Source organism: Myotis myotis, unplaced genomic scaffold (assembly GCF_014108235.1).
Source record: "Myotis myotis isolate mMyoMyo1 unplaced genomic scaffold, mMyoMyo1.p scaffold_m19_p_9, whole genome shotgun sequence".
NCBI classification, from domain to species: domain Eukaryota; kingdom Metazoa; phylum Chordata; class Mammalia; order Chiroptera; family Vespertilionidae; genus Myotis; species Myotis myotis.
In genome coordinates, this window is record NW_023416401.1 from 26,555,492 (window position 1) to 26,578,690 (window position 23,199).

At 46.3% G+C, this 23,199-nt stretch overlaps 1 protein-coding gene across 2 annotated transcripts in view; it reads left to right on the top strand.

Moving 5' to 3' along the window:
• Positions 1 to 23,199, top strand: part of EYA2 (EYA transcriptional coactivator and phosphatase 2) — a 211,001-nt gene that overhangs the window by 116,037 nt on the left and 71,765 nt on the right. For both annotated transcript variants that reach the window (XM_036323734.1, XM_036323735.1), the window contains exon 6: positions 22,546 to 22,613. In XM_036323734.1, the coding sequence (XP_036179627.1) occupies positions 22,546 to 22,613 (68 nt within the window). The remainder of the gene's footprint in view (positions 1 to 22,545; positions 22,614 to 23,199) is intronic.

Here is a 23,199-nt window from a genome sequence, read left to right on the forward strand (position 1 = left end):
CTCTTCTACAGTGGTGGTTTCTTCTGCTAGATGCATTTCATGGCCCACCAGTGGGTCTGCCCAGTTTGTCAGTACTGTTCCATAGGGGAGTGGGAACAGTGTGGCCTTTGAAGAATGATATAATCCCGTTATTTCCCACCTTCATGTCTTCCTGAATAGGGGACTTTGGGTAAGTTCCTTGGGTAAGTGGCCTCTGAGACACTCAGCATGTGCAGGCCCGTTGCTTCTGTCATTTCCCTTTCTGTGACACACTCACCATCACATAAAAATCACAACCGTATAGCCTGAGCCATTTTGGTTCAGTGGATAAGGCGTCAGTCTACGAACTGAAGGGTCCCAGGTTCGACTCCCAGTAGCGGGTGTGCAGGAGGCAGCCAGTCAATGATTCTCTCTCATCATTGATGTTCCTATTTCTCTCTCCCTCTTCCTTCCTCTCTAAAATCAGTAAATATATACATATATATATATTTTTTAAATCACAACCACATAGCAGTAGTTGGTCTCAGTGCACTATACGGTTGAAAACAATAATGCCAACACATAGGTGATGAAATTAGCCTCATGTGACAGAGGAGGAGACTAAGACACAGAAACATTAAGCCACTTGCTTGAGGTCACACAGCTAGGAAGTAGTGGAGCTTGGGTCTGAGCTCAGGCTTGCTGGTCAACATTCAGTGCTATTAACACTGTGTTGAACTGTGTCTAGAAATGGAAGTATCTGTGGGGCAGAGGAGGGGAGAGAGATCCAGGGGCTTATCACTGAAGGCACGTGTTCAGGTAACCCCGCCGTGTGCCCCAGCTGTGTGCTCAGAGCTGCAGGGACCAGCACCCCAGGAGGCTGCCAAAGGTAAGCAGCCTGGGCCTGATTGGAGGAATAAACCACCCTTCCGCAGGGAGGTTAGGTGACCAGCCACGGGCACTACACCCCTGACCTGCTGGAACAGGACAAGCCGCTCAGCTGCCACCCCCATCCCGGGAGCTGGAATTCTTAGACAAACCTGCTTTCAGTTCCCCGGTGTTTGAAGGACCCTCTGATCCTCAGGAAAGTGAGAAACTTTGGCAGCTCCGACTTACCAGAGCCCTCCCCCTCCCCGCATGCCCTTTCCTTTCATGGTATAGTAAAGCTTTTGAATAGTTAACACATGCCCCTGCCCCATGGCCACTCACGACTCTTCCCCAGGAGTAGCCCCTGTCACCAGTTTCTTTCTCCTACAGAGCTCTGGGTGTCCTTCCAGAGATGGTCTGTGCACGTCACATTCAGCACTTTCTGTACAGACGGAAAAAACCCATCCTAAACCTACCAGGTCTCGTGGCCTCTCAGCCACTGACAGCAACCCACTCTGGTCTTTGCATCTCCAAATCGCAATGTTAGGTTCTAGATTCTGTCAGAGAAAACTGGACCCATCCACAAAGCCATTGGTGAATTTCACTCAGTAAACATCTGAGGCCTTGCTAGCTCCGCGGGAAGGCGTGCAGGGATTGATTGGTGATGTCTGCGATGGCCGTGGAGTGGGGGCTGCAGGGTGGGGCTGCAGATGCTTCTTCCTTGGTCCAGAACGTGCTTCCCAAACCTCAGGCACTCATATATCATATTCATGATTTTGTCACATTTAAGTACCAGCTGTACTATTTTTTTTTTTTTTTTTTTTTACTTTACAGACTTCTTTTGGCTTAAAATAAATTCATTTTAAAAGGCAAATTTATAGCCCTGCCTTGAGTGGAAAGCGAGCATTGTTTGCCATAAATGGAAGGAATCAGTAAAAATAAAATCACTGAAAATACAACAGTATTATTAAATTCTAGCCAAGGCTCCAAACCCGAAGGCTGTTCTCTCTTAGCTGAAAAGCGAGATTAGTGAGTATGAGAGATTTTCTCCGTGACCTAGTAATAGTTAATATTTATGTAATGCTTTCTATGTTCCAGGTGCTACTTCATTAAATGATCATAGCTGCTGTATAATATAGAAATTATTACTGTGTCCATTTTATAGAGGAGAAAACTGAGCCACAGAGAGGGCCCCTAACATGTTCAGAGTCATTCCACTGGCGAGCAGTGAAGCCAGGATTTGGTCCCAAGCAGTCTAGTTCCAGAGTCCAAACTCTTCACCTCTGAGTGCGGCTGCCTGTGAGAGAGGTTAAAAGAGAATTGAAAAGGGACTCATCTAATGTTATCTTTTGTAGCACCACTGTGTGTTTCTGTCACACTGTGGGACCCCTGGGCTAGTAGAAAATCTAGTCTTAACACATAAATCTGGGTCCTAATTCTGTCTCTGACTCTGGTCCTCAGTTTCTCCATCTGTAAAGGACAGGAACTGGGCTGTATTCAAGCTTCTATGCAACAGATATACCCCTTACCTCACAGGACCCAGAGCACCTGGCATACATTGTAGAGTTCACTCAGCCACAAGCAGCAGAAAGCCCAGCTTCCCAGCTTCCCTCTGTCTGTCTTCCCTGCTATCCTTAGCCTCTAGCTTCCATCCTGATTCATGCCACCTCATAGCCATAAGATGGCTGCTTCTCCTCCAACCTCACCTCCAGATTCCAGGCAGGCTGAAGGCGGGAGAGCCCAGAGGAGCAAAGCCATGTCAGGAAAGCAGAGGTTCTCAGGTTTTGTTCTAGTGGCTGGGTTTGTGTTGTGTGGCCACCTTTGGTCCTATTGTCCCTTGGTTGAGGAAATGGACACTGAGTAGGCAGCCATCAGACAACTATGAATGCTTAAAGAAGGAAAGGAGGGAGGGAGGGAGGGAGGGAGGGAGGGAGGGAGGGAGGGTGGGTCAGCCCCTGAGACCCCTTCCAGCCTATGGAGCTGTGATCAAGGAATGTTCCCTCCGCTCTCCTACAGAGCTCAGCGCCCAGGAGCATGAAAGTTACATTTTTCCATAAAAGGGCTTTTCTGTGAACTTCTACATGTTGAGGCCACTTTTGTTTTTACTGGCAAACTTACTCCAGGGGAATGAAAGTTCAGCACGGTGCAGATGTATATTTAAGTCCGACAGGAGGCATCGGCAGGGACCCCATGGAAAGGGAATGTTTTAAAAGGGGAAGCCAACGTTCAGCCTGCGGAGGTCACGTAGAAGTCTCAGGAAGAATGTGTCAGGTGCCTTCCAGCTACAGCCGAGCCCAGGAGGCGGCCTTGGAGCCGGTCTTTCTTCTGCGCAGCTGCCCGTGGCCATGAGTGTGGACCACATCCTTCCCACAGCGCTGCACTCATAAGGCAGTGCTTCTCCTTTCATTTATAACTTGGCCTCATTTAGCATTTTCTAGCTGCGTGGCCTTGGACAAGTTTCTTAACCTCTCTGGTCCACAGTATTCTCATCTGTCTAATGGCTTGATGATAACACCCACTTCGTAGAATTGTTATGAGAGTTATATGAGTTAATATGTATAAAGCTCACAGGGACTTCCCAATTAAGATTGTTGCATCATCATCATTGTCCCATGTGAGTGGGTCAACAGAGTTGACACCTGCCCTATCAGTATTGGGCAGCTTTTGAATGATTATTTCATTTTTGCAGGTAGAATAGCTCAACATTATGAGATTTCGGATCCCAGTGAAGCCCAGAGACAAAAAGTTATTTTAACCACAGACCTAATCTGTGTCCTTTGAGAGAGGGCATTGGGAAGGTGTTCATGGGCCTTGTTTGTGTGGAGCGGAGCAGAGCAGTGTTAACCAGCAGAGCCCTTCCCATCGGGGCTTTGCGTTTGGTTTTACACAGCTCCCAGGGGCACCCTTCACATCAGAGTCTTCAAAGACTTAGTCTTCAGGACCATTTTCAACATATGGTGCTGAAGTGTCTTTTGAAAAAGTGAAGGGCCTCATGGTCCCCGTGAAAACTTACTGCATTTATTCATTCATTCAACAAAGGTTTGTTGACATCTGCGTGCTGGGCATGATTCCAGACACTTGAGGTGCAACAAGGAACAAAATAGACAAAAGGAATCTATTTTTGTGGTGGAAAAGACAGACAAAAACCAATACAGGTAATAGGATAAATAAGGGCATTATATTGTAGGGTGATAAATGCTATGGATAAAGAACAAAGTAGAGTCATCAGGAGGATCAGAGGTGTAGTGGTAGGAACAGCAAGTAGCACCTTTCCATCATGTGATCAGGTGAGGTCTCACAGTGACAGTGAGCAGTTGATTCATGCAACCATTGAGTGTTTGTAGAACTCTGTTATGTCAACTCTTTCATTTCTTCATCAACAAAAAATATTAATTAAGGACATGCTATGTACCAGTCCAGCTCTCGTCAGAGCCCATCGGGGCCGGCAGCACCTCCACTGCTGCCCACTGCCAGCACTGCATTGCTGATGCCCACCATGTTTTGCGCTGCCCCCTGGTGGTCAGTACACATCATAACGAGCGGTCAAACTCCCGGTTGAACAATTTGCATATTAGGCTTTTATTATATAGGATTATTTATTAACTATTATATTATTTTCTGTACAAGCAACTGTAAACCTACTCTTGTCCCACCCTGTATTTGAAAGTAACCTACAACATTCTGTCTTGAAAACTTCTTACAAGTTTTTAGAATAGTTGGAATGCAGTGTTCCCATGAATTTGTCACTGGAGCAAATTTTTGTCTGGGGCTACCCCATTCTCTTCCCCAACTTCTTTTTCTTGACAATTATATAAGTAATGGAATTGCTGTCAAAGCAATTTTTCAGAATATTGGCAGGACACTGTCTTTGAGAGTTTAGTTTGGCTTCAGTGGTGTATGAGGGTTTAGGGATAGCATGGGTGTGTGCTCAGCTGCTATAACAAAGACCAAAATTAACAGTGGTTCAACAGGATAACAGTTTATTTTTCTCTTATGTAACAGTCTGGGTATAAGCAGCTCCACAGAGATAGGTACCCGGACGCCTTCCATCTTGTTATTCCACAATCCCTAGTTGCTGCCCATGTCATTCACATGACCCAGGATGGCTCACATCAGGCCTAGCCCATCCAAGGAGAAGGGAAATGAGGGGGAAGAAAGAGTTCTACCTTCCTTTAGAGTACAACCCGGATGTTGCATACCACACATTTACTCACACAACACTGGCTAGATCTTAGACACTTGGCCATGCCTAGCTGCAAGGGAAGTTGGGAGATGTATTATTTATTCATGATAGCAATGGTCCCAACTCACACTGCGGCTTTGTTACTATGACAGAGAAGGAAAGAACAAACTCTGGGCACAGTTATCAGGCTCTGCCACCCATGGCTGATGAGAGGGGCCAGCATTTGGATGTGCCCAAGGATGACAGTGACCACGTCTGTTGTCATCTCTGCACAGAGCAGTCGGCTGCAGGCTGCCCACTGGAATTCCCAGCCTCTCCTGGTATAAATGTCCAGGGCATGAGCTTTGATGAAAGGTTCCTGTTGGGGTGGATTGGGTCCAAGTCCTCCCAGCCAAGCGCGGAGTCAGTGCTGCTCTGCTTTTTCTGACTAGTCCTTCCATCTGCTCATAACGTGTCACAAAGTGGCTGCAACCACAAACAGCCCAGCCCAGGGCCAGCTCCGGGCCAGGTTTGTCACTATAAAATGTGCCACTGCCGAAGTGCAGACTGTTACGGTGAGTTCAAGAGTTCAGCAGCCTGGCGCGTTCCCGATGGAGAAATAGAATAAGCTTAGGCTCCTACCGGAGCTAGCCTGCCACTTACCAGTTGTGCAACCTGGTAAAACATGTCACTGAACTTCTCTGAGCTTCACTTTTCTTACTTTTCAGATGGTCAGGTTAGGGTATGATAGCTATTCCTCCAGGTTGTTGTGAAGACAAAACTTAAATAACATTGGGGCAACTTGCCCATTTTCTAAATGTATTTCGTCTACCTTTCAAAGATGATTTTTTCTCTTTTAGAAGCTTAAATGTTATGTTTAATCCCCTTGAATATCTACTTAGACCAGGGGTGGGCAAACTTTTTGACTCGAGGGCCACAATGGGTTCTTAAACTGGACCGGAGGGCCGGAACAAAAGCATGGATGGAGTGTTTGTGTGAACTAATATAAATTCAAAGTAAACATCATTACATAAAAGGGTACGGTCTTTTTTTTTTTTTTTTTTTTTTAGTTTTATTCATTTCAAACGGGCCGGATCCAGCCCGAGGGCCGTAGTTTGCCCATGGCTGACTTAGACTGTAAGATCCTTAAGGGCAGGGCCTGTGTCATTCTCCATTGTATCCTCAGTGAGTAATATAAAGCATACATGAATGAATGAATGAATGAATGAATGATAGATATGAGACTCCTAGACTGAAGGCAGCAAACACAAATGCCCACAGGAATAGGGCAGGTCACACAAGTGAGTAAAGTGGGCTGGCCTCTGCTGTATTTTTCTCTCCTTTTTGTTAGAGACATGAGTGCTGTGTTAGTGTCCTAGAGGTGCTGTAAGGAATTACCACACACTTAGTGGCTTAAAACAACACAAACTCATTACCTTATAGTTTCCGAGGTCAGAATCTAAAATCAGGGTGTCAGTAGGGCCGTGTTCCTTCTGGAGGCTCTAGGGGAGAATCCATTTCATATAGAGGCTGCCCTCACTCCTTGGCTTGTGGCGCCATCCTCCGCCTTTAAAGCACATCTCTCCAACCTCTGCTTCCATATCAGATCTCCTCTCTTATGCAGACCCTCCTACCTCTACTTGTTAAAACCATTGTGATTACATTGAACTCACCTGGGTAAGCCTGGATACCCTCCCCTTCAAGATCCTTAATTTAATCTCATTTGAAAAGTCCCTTTTGTCATGTAAACTAACATAGTCACAGGTTCTAGGGATTAAGACATAGACATCTCTGAGAAGCATTATTCAGCCAACCACAGCTGCACAGAAATATTTTTTTTAACTGTCAGAAAGATATTAGGCCAAGGGTGGTAGGATGCTTCCTTAGTGTTGGGAGGCAGCAGGGAGGGAGGGGAGTGTGGGCACATGGAGAGCACATGCTCTATCTAAATGCACTACTCAATTGCAGTGTCTGATTGATTGTGAGAAAACTAGTAGCCTTGCGCACGAATCCGTGCACCAGTAGCTCACTGCCGCCCTCCTGTAGCTCCCCCCAGTTCAGTCTGTACTTTTGTATGAAGTTTTTAACTTGTATTAGTTTTTAAAATCTTATGCAGTGATCCTCTGGCAGATATCATGAAATGCAGCAGGTTGATATGCTGACAGAATATACTGAATTGCTGTCCATATTTCACCTCATTCTCTCCCAGAAAACGGGAAATAGGAGCATGAGAGCAGTAAGAATGCTATCAGAGCATTACATTTGTTCTGGCATTTCTGAGTATCAGCTGCAGTTCTCCACACACTACATGTATTCATTCATTGGAGTCTCACAATAGCCCTATCATGTGGGTGTTGTTTTTAATACCCATTTTATAGATGGAAAGATTGAGGCACACAGGTTAAGTAACTTGCACAGGGTCATGTATTCTGTCAGTCAGAATCTTTTTTTTTTTTTTTTACCTTTTCATGTTAAAAGAAGTTTAGACTTACAGAAAAGTTGCAAAACCACTATAGAGAACTCCCGTGTACCTTCCTCCCTCCCCCCTGTGAACATCTTACAGAACCGTAATGCAGTCATCCGAAACAGGAAATTAACAGCGGCGCAGTGCTTTTACCTGAACTACAGACCTTATTTGAAATTTACCCGTTTTTCCACAAACGTCCATTTTCTGTTCCAGGATCCAATCCAGGATCCCACATGGCATTTGGTTGTGGTGCCTCTCTGGTCTTCAGTCTGTGCCAGACCCTCAGTCTTTCATGACCTTGACCCTTTGATGGATGCTGGTCGGACATTTTGTTGAATGGCCCTCAATTTGGCTTTGTCTGATGTTTTCTCGTGATTAGATTGAGGTTGTGCGTTTGGGGCCAGGAGACCACACACGTGATGTCACGCCCTCAGTGCACCTTATCAAGGGCTGCTATATGACATCAGTCTTTCTTATTACCAGTGATGTTAACCTTGATCCTCAGAGTCCATACCCTATAAGCCATTGGTTTAAATGCCTTCCTTGTGTGTGTGTGGGGGGGGGGGGGGGCGGGGGGAAGCGGGGGGGGGGGGGATATACCCACAGTACTCAGCAGGGCTCATGGTCAGGCCTCGTCTGTCGCTTAGGCTGACCTCATACCTAGAATGTGCTTTGTAAATGTGACCACCGCCCCGAGTTTTAAGCCAGCCTTAAAAACACCCAGAGCGATGGTGGAAGTGGGGAAGAATAGCACCCAGATTCTGGAACTTTGGAAATAATTTAAGCTACAAAGATTGGACAAGCCGACCAGAGAAGGGGAAATAAATCCAGCCGAGATGAAAGTCAAGGTCTGCAGCTGCTCGGACCATCAGATCTTTAAAAGCAACGTGAGGTTTCAGGGCAAGGAGTGAATGATGGCTGTGAGGACCAAGGACAAGACGGCTTTGATCTGCAAGTGGGAGACACCGTCAGGGAAGTGTGGTCTTTTCGTAAGTTAGTCCCACATCCTCCTGCGGTGCGTTGGATGGGCCCACTTGGAATTTACAGGTCTGCGGAGGGGCCTTACTTCTAATGGTAAACACTTGAAGCGGGCAGCTCTGGCAGCAGATGGGCGGAGTCCGTTCCAACACAGGGAGAGAGCAAGCCCAGTGCTCCTGCAGGGGGACCTGGGAGCCATGCACCGTGAAGTGGGACAGATGTAGGATTTGTGATCTCAGGAGGCATTTGAGGATCACCCTGGGAGGTCATTTTGGTGAGCACTTGACCTCCTATTTGAAAAAGTATCCATTTAGAGAAGCTTGTCTTTACTGCCAGGAAACTTTAGACCAGAGGCTGTCCCGTGGCTTTTTGGACGGCCATCCTGTCACAAACCAGATGTTGGCCTCTTTGCCCCAGGGCGAGCGCTGGCCTCCACAGACCCTCCCCTGTGCTGAGGCCTGGCTCTCCGCAGGGCTTCAGTGCAGCTCAGCCACCATGCAGGCTGGCATCGCCAAACGCGATCACAGCAGCCCGCAGGCAGCCATCTGTTGCAGGGGAATCAGAACCCCGTGCAGCGAGTGCAGTAGCGGGGCGCACTGGGGGGAAGAGGAGAACGGAATTTTGAGCTAGGTGAAATCAAACTCCCACGGAAACTGTTAATGAGCCTGCCGGTCGGGGAAATTCCAGCAGGTTGGAAGGAGGAGAGAGCACTGAGATGAAAACCAGCAGGCCCTGGAGTCAGGCAGTCCCGTGTTCGAACCGCAGCTCTGCCACTTACAACCTCTGAGCTGTGAATTACAGGTGGCTTCACCACTGGGCCGCGATCTTTACTGAAATGTCGAGCGTTCCCTGGCCACTCACCTGTCTGTACCCCCGTTCCTAGCTCCCACCTCGTTTTGGTTCCCTCCAGCTCCTATCACCATCCAACACATTATTTCACATATCCATTCCCTGTCACCCATTTCCCACTAGGATGTCAGCTCCACGGAGCCAGTGATTTCTGTCTTCTTGGCCATTGCTGTGTCCTAGCGCTTAGGACAGACTGCCACACAGCAGGTGCTCACTGAATAGTGGTGAAATGCTTGAAAAGGGACCACAGTAGAGCCTCTGTTTCGTCCTTGTCAATGGGATAAACTAGGTTCGCCAAGGTAGGGAATTAGCATCATTCCTGGCACATGGTCCGTGCTCCATAATCAGAAACTGTCATGGACCATTCACTGACTTTTTTGATTTATTCATTCAATAAATAGCTACTGGATGTTTGTTATATGCCAGGTACTGCACTAGAAGCTGAAAATGGGGCCAAGAACAAGACAGACATTCCTTTCTTTTTTCAAAAATTATTTCCAGAGAACTGCCGACTCTTCTAGAAACTGGGCATAAACAGTGAACAGAAGGCAAAGCCCCTGCCCTCACGGAGCTCGCACCCTAGTGGGAAGGAGGTAGACGATCAGTGTAATTCACAGCCCAGAGCTCAGAGGGTGCCAGTGGTGCCCAGTGTAAAAACAACCAGAGTAAAGTGTAAGGTGCTGTAGTGGGCAGGGGTGAGGGGTGAGGGGGGTGGTCAGGAGGTCACGTCTGAGCTGAGGCCTGACTGAGGAGGAGCAGCCAGTGTGGGAGGGTCAAGGCCTCCACTGTTGTCGACCCCACACACACATGCCCCCCTCCCCCCACCCCCTTTCCACTAGACCCTCCACCGCCACCCCCCAACCCCCGTCTGGCAAGTCTGGCAAAATCGCATCACCTGGGAGAGTGTTAGAAATCTCAGGTCTGTAACAGGATCTGTTGATGATTCCTGTGCACACTAACATTTGAGACCTGCTGGGCTACAAGAAGGGATTCTGGGCAGAGAGGAGCAAACACAGGCACCCTAAAATGATGTTCTAGCACCCAGGCCACGGGCGGGAGGGAGACGATGTTGTGGGGGAGGTTCTAGGGCTGCTGTAATAAAGTACACAAACTGGCTGCTTTAAAACAACAAATTTATTCTTACAGCTCCGGAGGCCAGAAGTCCAAAATCAAGGTGTTTATAGGGTCAGTTCCTCCTAGAGGCTCTCGAGGAAATCCTTCGTTGCCTCCCTCCTGGCTTCTGGGGGTTGCCAGCAGTCCCTGCTGTTCCTTGGCTTATAGATTCATCACTCCAGTCTCTGCCTCCTTCTTCACGTGGCATTCTTCCCTCTGCGGGTCTGTGTCCAAATTTCTCTCTTATGAGAACACGGGTCATTGGATTAGTGCCCATCGTAATCCACTATGACCTCATCTTTACTTGCTTACATCTGCAAAGACCCTATTCCAAATAAGGTCACATTCACTGAGGGCTAAGACTTGAATATATCTTTTTAGGGGACATAGTTTAACCCACAAGAGGGGGAAAGGTGGGGCTCAGTGAGGTCAGGGGAGAGGCAGGTCCCACCAGTCCTGTGGACACAGGGAAGAGTTAGACATGCAATGGGAAGCCAGAGAGGCTCTTACTGATCTGGCTAAGAGGATAACGGATTGAACCAGGCTCAGGACAGATGCAGGAAAATCAACGAGGAGACTGCAGACCTCACGTAAAGAGATGATAGAGGCGTGGAAGTGGAGGTGTGGAGGAGACGGAGAAAAGTGGATAGACTTGCTTGGTATTTAAGAGGCTCTATTCACAGAAATTGGTGATGATATTTAGATCTATGCGAGGAGGAGGAGCAGCAAGGATAATGATGCCATCATCCATGCTGATCTTCCAACAGACATTTTGGCATATCTGATCAGTGAAAAGTGGGTATGTTATCTCTCTTTCGAGGTGGGCAGTTATATAAATACCCAAGGGCCCTCGTGCTGGTCAAGTAGCTGCAACAGCTCCCATCTTTTTACCAAACAACATCTGCAGATTTCCTTTCATTTGGATGTGCTTAGTGCAGATGCACAGCCCTTGTGGCCATAGACAAGTGACTTGTGGGTGTGGTCATCCAGGGAATGTGATGCACTGATTGGTCCAGGTCACCTACTTCGTCCGCCCTTGCCAGATTTCCTCCAGGACAGTGTAGGGTATGTCTAACCTCACTGCTTTCCCAGGACACTCTATCAGTGAAATCTCTCTCCAACATCTATAATTTGCCTCAGAAACTCTGATCTTTATGGTTGACCATTCCCAAGAATCCCTCCAGAGGAGATCCTGGCAGTAAGAATAATGCATTTGGTCTTGGGATCCACTGTGACCCCCTGATCTGTTTCTACTGCACAGAGTCAAGAAGTCACACAGTCAACCCTTCCCCATGCTGTATCAGATCATGTCACTCCCCTGCTTAAAAGTCTCTAATGGGGGCTTCCCACTGCATCAGAAATAAATGCCAATGACTTGCTGTGACTCCCCCTACCAAGCCCTGCGTGATCCAGCACCTGAAAACCCTTTGAGCTCATCATAGATACAGCCTCCCCACTTTCTCTCCCTTTCGCTCACACTGGCTTTCTTTCTATTCCTCGCCCATGGGACCTTTGCATTTTGCTGTTTCCCTCAACCTGGAATGCTCTTTCCCCAGGCCTTCATGTGGCTGGTTCCTTCCCATCCATTTAGCTCCTGCTCCACCTCCTCTAAGAGGCCCTCCAACTTCATCGATACTCTGCACAACTGAAATGAACAAATAGCAACGTTTAGTCTCATGTGTTCTCAGAGCAGCCTCACAATTCTGCAGCTGGCTTTTGTCCACCTCGCTCTGCATGTGGGACATCCGTGCATGGGCGCTTTCCCCTCTGCGGTATTGCGCCCCTCGGCCCCTTTCTCCCCCATCTCTGCCCCGGCATTATTCCGACTCATGTGGCAGAGACACAGTGACAGGGCAGCCTATCTGAAATGGCATTCTCAGGAATGCGGATTGTTTTATTGGCAGTTAAATATGCTTTATGCTACCTGTGAATGAGGCCATTGTGACATTTAGCAACTGATTTTATTAAACACAGATGTGGGCTGGACTGCACGTGGAGCAAAGATGCAGGACGGGCTCGGGGTATGTGTTTGGATTGTTAAGATGGCAAAATGGACGAGACGACTCAGTGTCAGCCAGACGGATGTGGCTGCCTCCTCTCTTCCTGGCAGATGGGCCATTTGGCACTGTTGGTTGCAAAGCTGAGCGCTCAGTCTGGGTCCCCAAAATCCATTTGTTTTCATTCGGGATCAGCTGCTTGGTCCTATCCAAGTTGTTTTTGTATTTTTATTTTAACCTTCCCTGAATGCTTTTATCCTCGTCAATATTTTTACAAAATGGCGAATCAATGAAATACTAGAATTCTTGACATTTCCAGTGGTTGATTACCAACTCACAAACAGTAAGAATCCCAGCTTACTGAATACTTACTCTGTGCTGGGCCCTGCCCCTTATACCTCACAGAAGCCTCCTAATAAACCAAATAAATAAACTATGCTTAGTTCCATTTTACAGGTGGGAACACGGAGGCATAGAAATTTCAACCACTTGTCTATAATCACCAGGGCAAATAATCAATTACTTGTGGATTCTGTTGTCTTCCACCCACTTCCAGGCCTAAGATCCAAGAAGACAGGGCCCAGCTCTTTCTGGAGATAGAAATCTTGGCACATATTTGTCACCCGGCAGAGATTTAGTGAATAAATGAGTGAATGCCCAGATAAATGAACACAAGCCCTGGCCCCACCACTTTGTATTCTAGGTAAAGAAAAACAGAACAATTGACCTGTGAAGACTGGTGGTTTGTTCCTTTCTGGAACCTGGGCCATGGCTGGGGTAGTTGAGCAGAGGGGTTTCATAAAAGACTCACCTCTCTTCCTATTGGGCTTTTTCATTTTATGCAGTAACTGCTGACTTCTTTTTATATCAGCTCTTTGTATACCACACACGCACACCCAATTACATATCCAGAACTTTTTCACTTGCAGTTCTGATTTGTTTTAAACAATTTCATTTTAATACTGGCCTCGGAAAGACTTAATTCAGATGAATGAACACATGCATTTGAGTGTCACTGTGGACCGAGCATAGTAGGTCCCTTTGTAGGATGGATTCCAAGCAAGAACATTGAGGAGGGGACACTTGAGATTATCTGTGAGGCCTTCTTTGTGCTGCTTGGGATGGCATGTCAGACTGTGGGTACAGTGAAATTGGGTTGACCTGAAAGCATGAGGCAGGTAGTGACCTGTGTCAGGTCCCACAGCTGCTCAGAAGTCAGGGCTGCACACTGGCTGGGAGCCTGGGCTTCCGAGTCAGGGTGACCCAGGCCTGAACCCTGGCCCTGCACCTCCTAGTAGGACCTGCTTCCTAGGGTTGTGGTGCAGATTAAACAAGATAAAGCGTGTAAAATGACTGGCCCTGGGGAAGGGAGTAAGTGCTCAATAAATGGGGGCTATTGTTATTAGTTGTCCAACTGCTAATGCCAGGAACAGGCTTCCAGGGTTTCGGGTTAAGTTAAAGCTGAGCTCGGCCCAGGAGGAGGAGAGTTTTCATGGTGATTGTCACCACCTCCTTGAAAAGAGGAGGAAATGGAGGAGGCAACGAGCCCCAGGAGGATGGATGTGCAGAGTCCTCAGGAATCAGAGGAATGTAAATTACAGACAACAGATGAGGTAGCGTGTTAGCCCTCCTATCAGGACAGCAGAAATCAGCAAGAGGGACTATGCCAACTGCTGGGGGGGCGGGGAGACGAGATATGGGAACTGTTGGCACAGCAGGTGGGAATGCGCACCTGGCAGCCATGCCCAGAGCTCTCACCCAGACCTGAGGGACACTGGATCTTGTCCCACTCCTGGGAACACACCCCGAGGAAACTCACAGGCCCACAAGGGGACAGGTCCAAGGATGTTCACGGCAGGCTTGTGGTGCTGGGAGGGGGCGGAGGGATCCCACGTGATCTCCCAGACCAGACGCAGGAGAGAGATGGAGAATGCCCATGAGGGAGCCTGGGCAGCTGCCAGGGTGACAATGAAGCATTCTCACAGCAACATGGATGGGGCCTAAGAACTTAATGCTGGGCGAAGAGACTGAGAAGTCATATGGAATGTGCCGTAGAACTTACGGAAATTATATCCCTGCCCACAAAACACTAGTGTCCTCTTTGCCAAGAATATGCACAGACACTAGAATTCTTACCTGTGGAGCGACGGAGAATGAGAGGAAATAAATTTTAAAAAGAGGGATCTTGGTGGACTAATGTGGAAATGTGCCCGTGAACTTGAATGAACCCAACACTAGCACCTAATGTTTTACAGACTAGCACAGGCATGATGGGCTGCCACCACAGGTGCCTGCCACTGCTGGAGGCACAATTCCAGGGACATAATGAATTCTTCCGTCTGTTGTATAAAATGTGTAATCTTAATCTGTGAGCTCAAGGGGGTAAAAAATAGAACTGACTTTATTTTCGGCATTTCAACCTAATTTCTATTGTGAGCCACCCTCCCCCTCGGCTGGCGGGAAAGTTTCATCTTTCTGGGCTTTCCCCAAACCCTCCAGAGTTTTGGCCAAGGTTCTGGACTCTTAGTGCCCGTGTGTTGTGGTGCCGGGGGCTCCTCTGACCTCTGTCTGTCATTGGGACCAGGCTGCTGCCGAATTGTCCACTCTCTTGGTCCATGAGGCCCCCCCCAGTCTGGGGCTCTTCACTGCTGTTTCTGCCGCATGGTGGGCACAAGAGTCTTTCCTTGTTCTGCCTGCTTAGACCAGAGGTCACAAACTGAACATCCATAGGCCACGCCTACCCTGCTGACATGTTTTTCATTTTGGTTTGTCGAACTATTTTAAATTTGTTGTCTACATTTAAAAAATTGGGAAATTTCATGTACAACTCAAAATGTTTTACTTCTCTTGAGAAATCAGAAGGCCTGGCTACATTTGACTCACATTTCCAGGTCACAGAGGTTGGCTGGAGCTGAGTAGCATTATATCAGTTAGGAATGCTTTTGGCTGCAAGTAACAAAAAACCCAACTATCATTGGCTTAAACCATAATGACATTTATTGTGTATTTAGCAAGAAGTCTGGACCCCAAGCTTGGTTTGACAGCTCAACTATATCTTCAAGGACCAGGCTCTCTTTATTCTTTCACTCCTTCAGCCTCGGGATGTAGGCCTTTTCTTTTACACTTGTGACCTCATGACCCAAAATAGCTGCTGTAACTCCAGGTATCATAACCTCATATAATCCAGGGAGGAGCCAGCAGAGGAATAAAAGAAAAGTCTTTCCCTGAAGCCCCTTGGCCAAAACTAGATTACACGGCCATCCTGGAGCTGCAAGGGAAACTGGGAAAGCAAAGAAAGAAGCTAGCAAGGGAGAAAGGAATTAGGAATGCCAAATACTGTCCAGTACAAACTGCCCCCCCCCCCTTAGATAGAAACTGTGTATTCCAGTTTGCCACAATCCCCACCATCCCCTATTGTTTCCCAATACTGAAGCCCTGTGTCAGTCGCCATTTACCATTGTGCCTATACCAGCTCCTTCCCTCACCCGCTGGGCCTGTAAGGTTTGAGCTCTGCCTATCTAAGGTCAGCACACACAGCCACCTCTGATTTGGGGGTCTTGCTGCTTTCTCAGCAGCTATGTGTGGGTACAGAGCATAGAATCCCTCTGCCTAGGACTACATGTTCACTCTCATCTTCTTTCTCTACCCACCCCTCTCCCTTCCCTCCCACTCTGCCCCATTTCTCTAGCCAGAAGAATTGCTCCTCCCCTTACATTTCTTATTAAGCTATTTGCCCACGTCAATCTGATTCTTAGTTAGACCACCAATGGGGGTCAGTCCACACACTGTTACTGGCCTGCAATACATAAATACGGGACTAAGAGTAAGAGAGAAACTTTCAGGGCAGCTCGGTATTGCCCCAACATCCAAGCACGTGATCGGGGACTTGTCTCCCAGCACAGAGTGTAGACAGCTCGGGGGTTGTCTACACACGGTGAACTGCCTGTGGCATGCGCATTGAACTCACATCTTCATCCCCAAAGAGTTAAGCACTTAAAATCTAGTCCTTCCCAGACAGTTGGAGAAGCATTAGCCTTTTCCTTAAATCCTCCCAGACTCCGGGACCTAAGAGCTGCTGACTCATTTCTTTCTGCCCACCTGGGCATCCCATGACAACGGAAGGGAAGTCCCAGTGTTTATTAAACATTGCCCTGACATGCTTGCCTTCCACCCCTATTCCTGGACTCCCTTTCCGCCTCCCACTTGTGATTATGTGGGGAGGAGTCACTGGTGGAGGAAAGAAGAGTGAAATCAAATTGTCCACCGGGGGCCGTAACCGGTTTGGCTCAGTGGATAGAGCGTCAGCCTGTGGACTGAGGGGTCCCAGGTTCGATTCCGGTCAAGGGCATGTACCTGGGTTGTGGGCACATCTCCAGTGGGGAGTGTGCAGGAGGCAGCTGATCGATGTTTCTCTCTCATCGATGTTTCTAACTCTCTATCTCTCTCCCTTCCTCTCTGTAAAAAATCAATAAAATATATTGTTAAAAAAAAAAAATTGTCCACCGGGGGCCAGCCACAGGGGGAGCGTTTTTTCGGCAGGAAGTGAGAAGAAATGTCCGGGAAGCACTCGCCTCCTTGGCCTTTTCTGTAGTATCTCCCCATTAAACATACCCTCGCACATGTGGTTTCCAGCTGTCTAACCCACCCTGTGAAATCTGCTCTGGAATCGGGCAGGCCCTGAAGCGCCCCTGATGGCACACCTGGTGCCAGGCTTGCAGGAGTTCTCCCGCAGGTGGGCGGCCACTCTTTTACAAAGTTACAGCAGGTCCTCGAATAATGCTGCTATAACATTGACGAGAAAAGCAATTCCCAGCTGGGGCCACTGTCTTTGGCGTGTGCACAGCCCCCGCACGTCTGCGTGGGTTTCCCCAGGGACTCCATATCCCTCTCTCATCCCACAGATGTGCACAGGAGGTGAACTGGCGAGTCTGTGTTGTCCAGGGTGAGTGAGTGAGTGAGTGGCTCTGTGATGGAAGGGCGTCCTGTCCAGGGTGGGTCCCAGACGCCTTGCACCCTGAGCTGCTAGGATTGGCTCCAGCCACCTCCAGCCCTGAACGGGAATAAGTGGGTTGGAAAAGAATTCTCCTATTTGGTTTTATTTGTCTTTCTTAAATATATGTATTGCTCATATTTATCTCAATGTTTAATATTAGAAGTGTTTGGGGTTTTTTATTTACAAATTTGGTGATGTTTTTGTGACCAGAAATATGCCATAGAAACTTAACTCTTGTTTCTATCAATTAGCCTATGGTCTCATTGGTTTCGTTATGTGTTGTTTCATTATTTTGCGTAAAGTCACAGTCTTCAGCTCTGTCCTTATCTAGAATTCATCACATGACTTCACCAGCCACAAGGGAAACCAGGAAATGTAGTGCTTATTCTAATCAGCTATGTGTCCAGCTTAAAAGCAGAGATTCTATTAATATGAAAGAGAAGGGGTGAGTGGGTATGGGGAGACCCCTAGCAGGGCCTTCCACCATCACCTTTAAAAGAGGATGTTTGCTCTGCCTGTCCTTGCCTTCCCCAGCCCTCAGTGCCCATTCCACCAGCCATACAGAAGCAAGAAGTCAGCCCAAGATGAGTCATTTACAAAACCCTCCCGAGACCACATACTGTGGTACAAGATTTCTGGTGCCACGTGCCCACTTCCTCCTGGGTCCTCTCTGGCATGGGATGGCTCTCTCACTGCAGGGGCTCTGTGACTGCCCTCAGCAAACTGCAGTTTGTGCAGCTGTCCATTCTTCAGATGCCCCCGGGTCACAAAATGAAAACAAAGGAGAGGCTGTTTTGGACAAAGAATACCAAAGTGTAGGATGGTGGTCTGTTTGCTTCCAAACCTGCCCTAAGGCGTCTTTTGACACAAAGGGGGGAAAAAAGGAAATCGAGTGAGAAAACCAGGCATCCAGGAGACTTCCTAAGGCAGGTGTGTTCCTGAATTTTTGGCAGGTAGGATTGCCATGGTAACCAGGACCCCAGGACCTTGAATGGAATAGGCTGGCCTAAAGCTCTGCCAGACGTGTCTGGACAGGCCATTGAGGATAGAATGGGATTGCAGCATGCCACACTGCTGTGGACAGTTCTGTGGTTTCTGGGCCATAGGCCCCCATGTAGTGGACAGCAGGGGAGAATGCCCAGGTGTGGCCATGTTTCTGGTTCTTGTCTCTTTACCTGGCTAATTCCTGCCCATCCTTCAGAAACAGTTTAGATGTCATTTCCTCTGGGAAGCCTCCCCAGTTGGCATTATAGAACCCTTCCCTGCACCCCCCAAGTTCCCAGTGAAAGCACTTACTAGCAGCTTACTGCTCCACTACCTTCCCAGTGCCCAGCATATAACCTCCTCATCCCCACACTTGGTTAGAGTTTATCTTGTAGATTTGACCATGGAACCATTTCAATATTTTAACCTATATAATAGAAGGCTAATATGCAAATTGACTGAACAGCATGCATGGCATGCACTGACCACCAGGGAGAAGACACTCAATGCAGGAGCTGCCCCCTGGTGGTCAGTGTGTTCTCACAGGGGGAGCACTGCTCAGCCAGAAGCTGGGCTCATGGCTGGCGAGCGCAGTGGCGGTGGCAGGAGCCTCTCCTGGCTTAGGCCCCGCTCCCTAGATGCCGGGCTGAGGGACCCCCACCCCTGAGTGCACAAATTTCGTGCATCGGGCCTCTAGTATCATAAAGCACATTTGAAAAAGTAATTCCATAAATTTGGTAGCGAACTGTTATGAACCTAATTGTATAGGGATGAGAAAAAGTAGGATTACAGCTGTTTCAGTAGGTTCATAGTAGGTTTATTTATTAATTATTGTATTATTTATTTATATTACTTTCATATGAAAACTGTAAACCTACTTTTCTCCACCCCCTATATATTGAGTTGGTGACATAACTATACAGAAAGGAGACTTTATTTACCCATATTTTTATCCTTTTCCTTTTCTTTTTCTTTCTTCCTGATGCTTCAAGATTCCTTTTGTTTTTAAACCTCCTGTTTCAAGAACTTCCTGCACCCATTCTTTCAGGGTAGATTTGCTGTGACAAGTTCTTAGTTTCCCGTCATCTGAGAATGTCGTGGTTTTCTCTTCATTCCTGAAGGCTATGCCCTCTGGATGTAAAATGCTGGGTTGATATACTTGGAAAATGTTGTGCCACTTCCTTTGGCCAATAGAAATTGACAAGCTTATTTTAAAATTGACATGTGAATGCCAAATTTATACATAGAAGCCAAAACAATCTTGAAAAATAAGAACAGAATTGGAGAACTTACACAACCTGATTTCAAAACTTACTGTAAAGCTACAGTAATCAAGATAGGAAGGAATTGGTATAAGATAGATACATCAGTAGCACAAAAGAGAGAATCCAAAAATAAATTCTCACACTTATTGTCAATTAATTTTTGGCAAAGGATATACTCTTTACAGTGGTGCTGGAAAAACTGAATATCCATATGCATAATGGTTACTTTAGACCTTTACCTCATACCATACACAGAAATTAATTTACATTAGATCATACCTAAGTAAGAGCTAAAACCATAAAATTTCTAGAAGGAAACATAGGAAAGAATTTTAATGACCTTGGGTTAGGTAGCAAAAGCAAGATCTATAGAAGAGAAAATTGATAACTTAAAAATTTTGGGTTTTCAAACTGAACTACCAAGCAAACTAGAGACAGACTCATAGCTAGAAATCAAGCAGACAGCTGGGAGGTGGGGGAGGGGGCAGAGGTTGTGGAAGTGGAGGGATTCAGCAAAAAAGTAAAAAGAGAGAGAACTCATGGACAAGGACAACAGTGTGGTGATTGAGGGGGTGGAGGGGAATGGGTGGAGGTGGAGGAGGGCACAGAGAGGGTAAACAGGGATGGGGGAATAAAATATGTAATTTAAAAAAATGATTCATCTAATTTTTTAATAAAAAACTTTTGTTTTTCAAAATACACCACTAAGAAAGTAAAAAGACAAGCTACAAACTGGGAGGTAATATTTTCAAATCATATAACTGATAAGAACTTGTATGCAGTATATAGGGTGTCCCAAAAACATGTATACAGACTTTAACAACTTATAGTTCAATTGATGTTTCTTTCTTTTCAGCCAAACTAAACTTTGAACAAAGGAAATTCATCCTAAAATGCTACTGGAAGTTTGAAAACCCAGTTGAAGTACATTTGGGGAAAATGTATACACACTTTAACTGCTAATAACTCAGTTTTCACTCCCTTTCAGGTTTAGCTGATTTGAAATAACGGGTGAAGCCAGACTAAGCTTTGAACAGAGAAAAGTTATCCACTATACTTTTTTATGGGGATACATAAAAGATAAAGTTTACAGTACAGAACCAGCAACAGTTGACAAATTGAGGGCACACAAATACCAAACAAAATTATTCTTGATGTTTGCGACTCTATTGCATGCTATCACAGTGCCTAGACCAGAATGGTCATCAGTTTTAAAAACAGGTGCTAATAAAAAAAGTATTAATTTCTGTAGATTCTTTTAAATTTTTAAAATGAAATATATGTTAATAAACACTGACTTTATAATCACTCAAAAAATATATACATTTGGGGTGAAATAATATATATATGGAATTCTTACAGCTCAGTAATGAGGATAAACCTAACTATTTTTAAATGGGCAGAAGATTTGAATAGGTCTTCATCAAAAAAGATATACGCATGGCTCATAAACATTAAAAAATGCCCAACATAGTTAGTCATTAGAGAAATGTTACTTAAGACCACAGCAAGTTACCACTGCATACCTACTAGAAAAGCTATAAAAAGGAAGTGCTGGAGAAACTGGAAGGTAAAATGGCATAGCCACTTTGGAAGACAGTTTGGCCCTTTCTTAAAAAGTGAAACAAACTCATCACATGACTCCACAGTGCTACTCCTAGGGATCTGTCCCAGAGAAATGAAAACGTATATCCACACAAGGACGTGTATGCAAATGTTTTTAGCAGCATTTTCCATAATAGCCAAAAACTAGATGTGGTGTTTCCATACTGTGGAATGCTATCCTATATAATAAAAGGCTAATATGCAAATTGTCCCCTTGACTAGGAGTTCCGCCTGGAGTTCGACCAGGGGGCAGGGCCAGCCCGCCAACTGCCTGCAGCCCCTCTCCCCAGCTGGCAGGGCCTGCTCAGCCTGATGGGGCAGGCTGGCTGGACCCCACCTGTGCACGAATTCATGCATTAGGCCTCTAGTTCAGCAATAAACAGGAATGAACTGATATACATTAAGACATGGACAAACTTCGAAAGCATCAGCTAAGGAAAGAGGCCAGATACAAACACATGTGTATGGTCCCATTTCTGTGAAATTTCTAGAAAAGGCAAAACTCTAGTATCAACAAGAGATTAGTGACTGCCTGAAGCTGGAGAAGGGAGTGGGGGTGACTGAAAATAGCACAAGGGAACTTTGGAATGATGGTAATGTTTTAAAACTGCGTCGTGGTGACTTTAAAAATCATTCAACTGATACTTCAGATTGGGCGAGTTTCACAGCATATAAATGGTGCAAAACAAAACTGCAGCATTATTTGCAGTAGCAAAAATGTGAAGCAACCCAAGTGTCTGTCAGTGGATGAAAGGATAAACAAGATGTGGTCTATACATACAATGGAATATTGTTTAGCCTTAAAAAGAAGGAAATCCTAACAAGTACCATAACATGGATGAAACTTAAAGAGGTTATGCTAAGTGAAATAAGTCAGTCACAGGAGGACAAGCACGGCATGATTACACTTATAAGAGGTACCTAAAGTAGTCAAGTTCATTAAGACAGAGTAGAAAAGTAGGTGCCAGTGACCGAGGGGAGGGTACATGGGGAGTTAGTGTTTCATGGGTAAATAATTCAGTTTTACAAGATGAAAAAAGTTCTGGGAATGGATGGTGGCGATAGTTGCACAACCATATGAATGCACTGAATACCACTGAACTGTACACTTAAAAATAGAAGGGTAAATTTCATGTACATTTTCCACATAATTTTTTTAAAATAAATCATTTTTAAAGCTTCATCTCATTTCTTTATCACCCAATTCTTTGATGAGGTATTATTTATTTTATTCATTGATTGAGAGAACTGGGGTTCAGAGAGATTTGGGAACTTGCCAAGGTCACAGGTTCCATCTTTTCCCACAGGAACGGCAGGGATCTATCAAGGAGCGAATGGACTGACCGGCGCGGCGGGGTTCGGAAGTGTGCACCAGGTATACCCACCAGTTGTCTCGGTTCTTTCCTTAAAAAGTCCCCTTAAATCAGGGCACCCAGAATGCCTTCTCCTGCCCATGACCCCCACCAGAAATCCAGTGTCTTCTTCCCAGGTTTGGATACCACAGGGAGACTTTAAATGGCCATTGGAAGGATACAGGAGAGAGGCAGAGAAACTGGATGACAGAGGCGCTATTCTATATTACATACTGACCTGAGCCCAAGACACCCACTGACTATTGAATCTAGAATGTAGGGATACAAGGTGTCTGCTCTTTCACAGACCTTGTGCTTCTCCAGGGTGAAAGCATCCCAGTGTGGAGTGCCCGGCACATAGTGGGGGCTTTATAAACGCTAGCTTAAATTGAACTAAGTCAGTACTTTAAAGATGAATGCTGGCTTGTAGTTTGATTCCCGTGGTTTCACTTTAGAGAGTGAATTCAGAATTGACCTGCCCAAGGTGTACGGGAACACTGTGTTGTCTGTGCACCTTTGCTCTGTCTAAACTTATTTCAAAACAAAAGATTAAGTCCTGGCCCATTTTGCTCAGTGGATAGGGCGTTGGCCTGCAGACTGGGGGGTCCC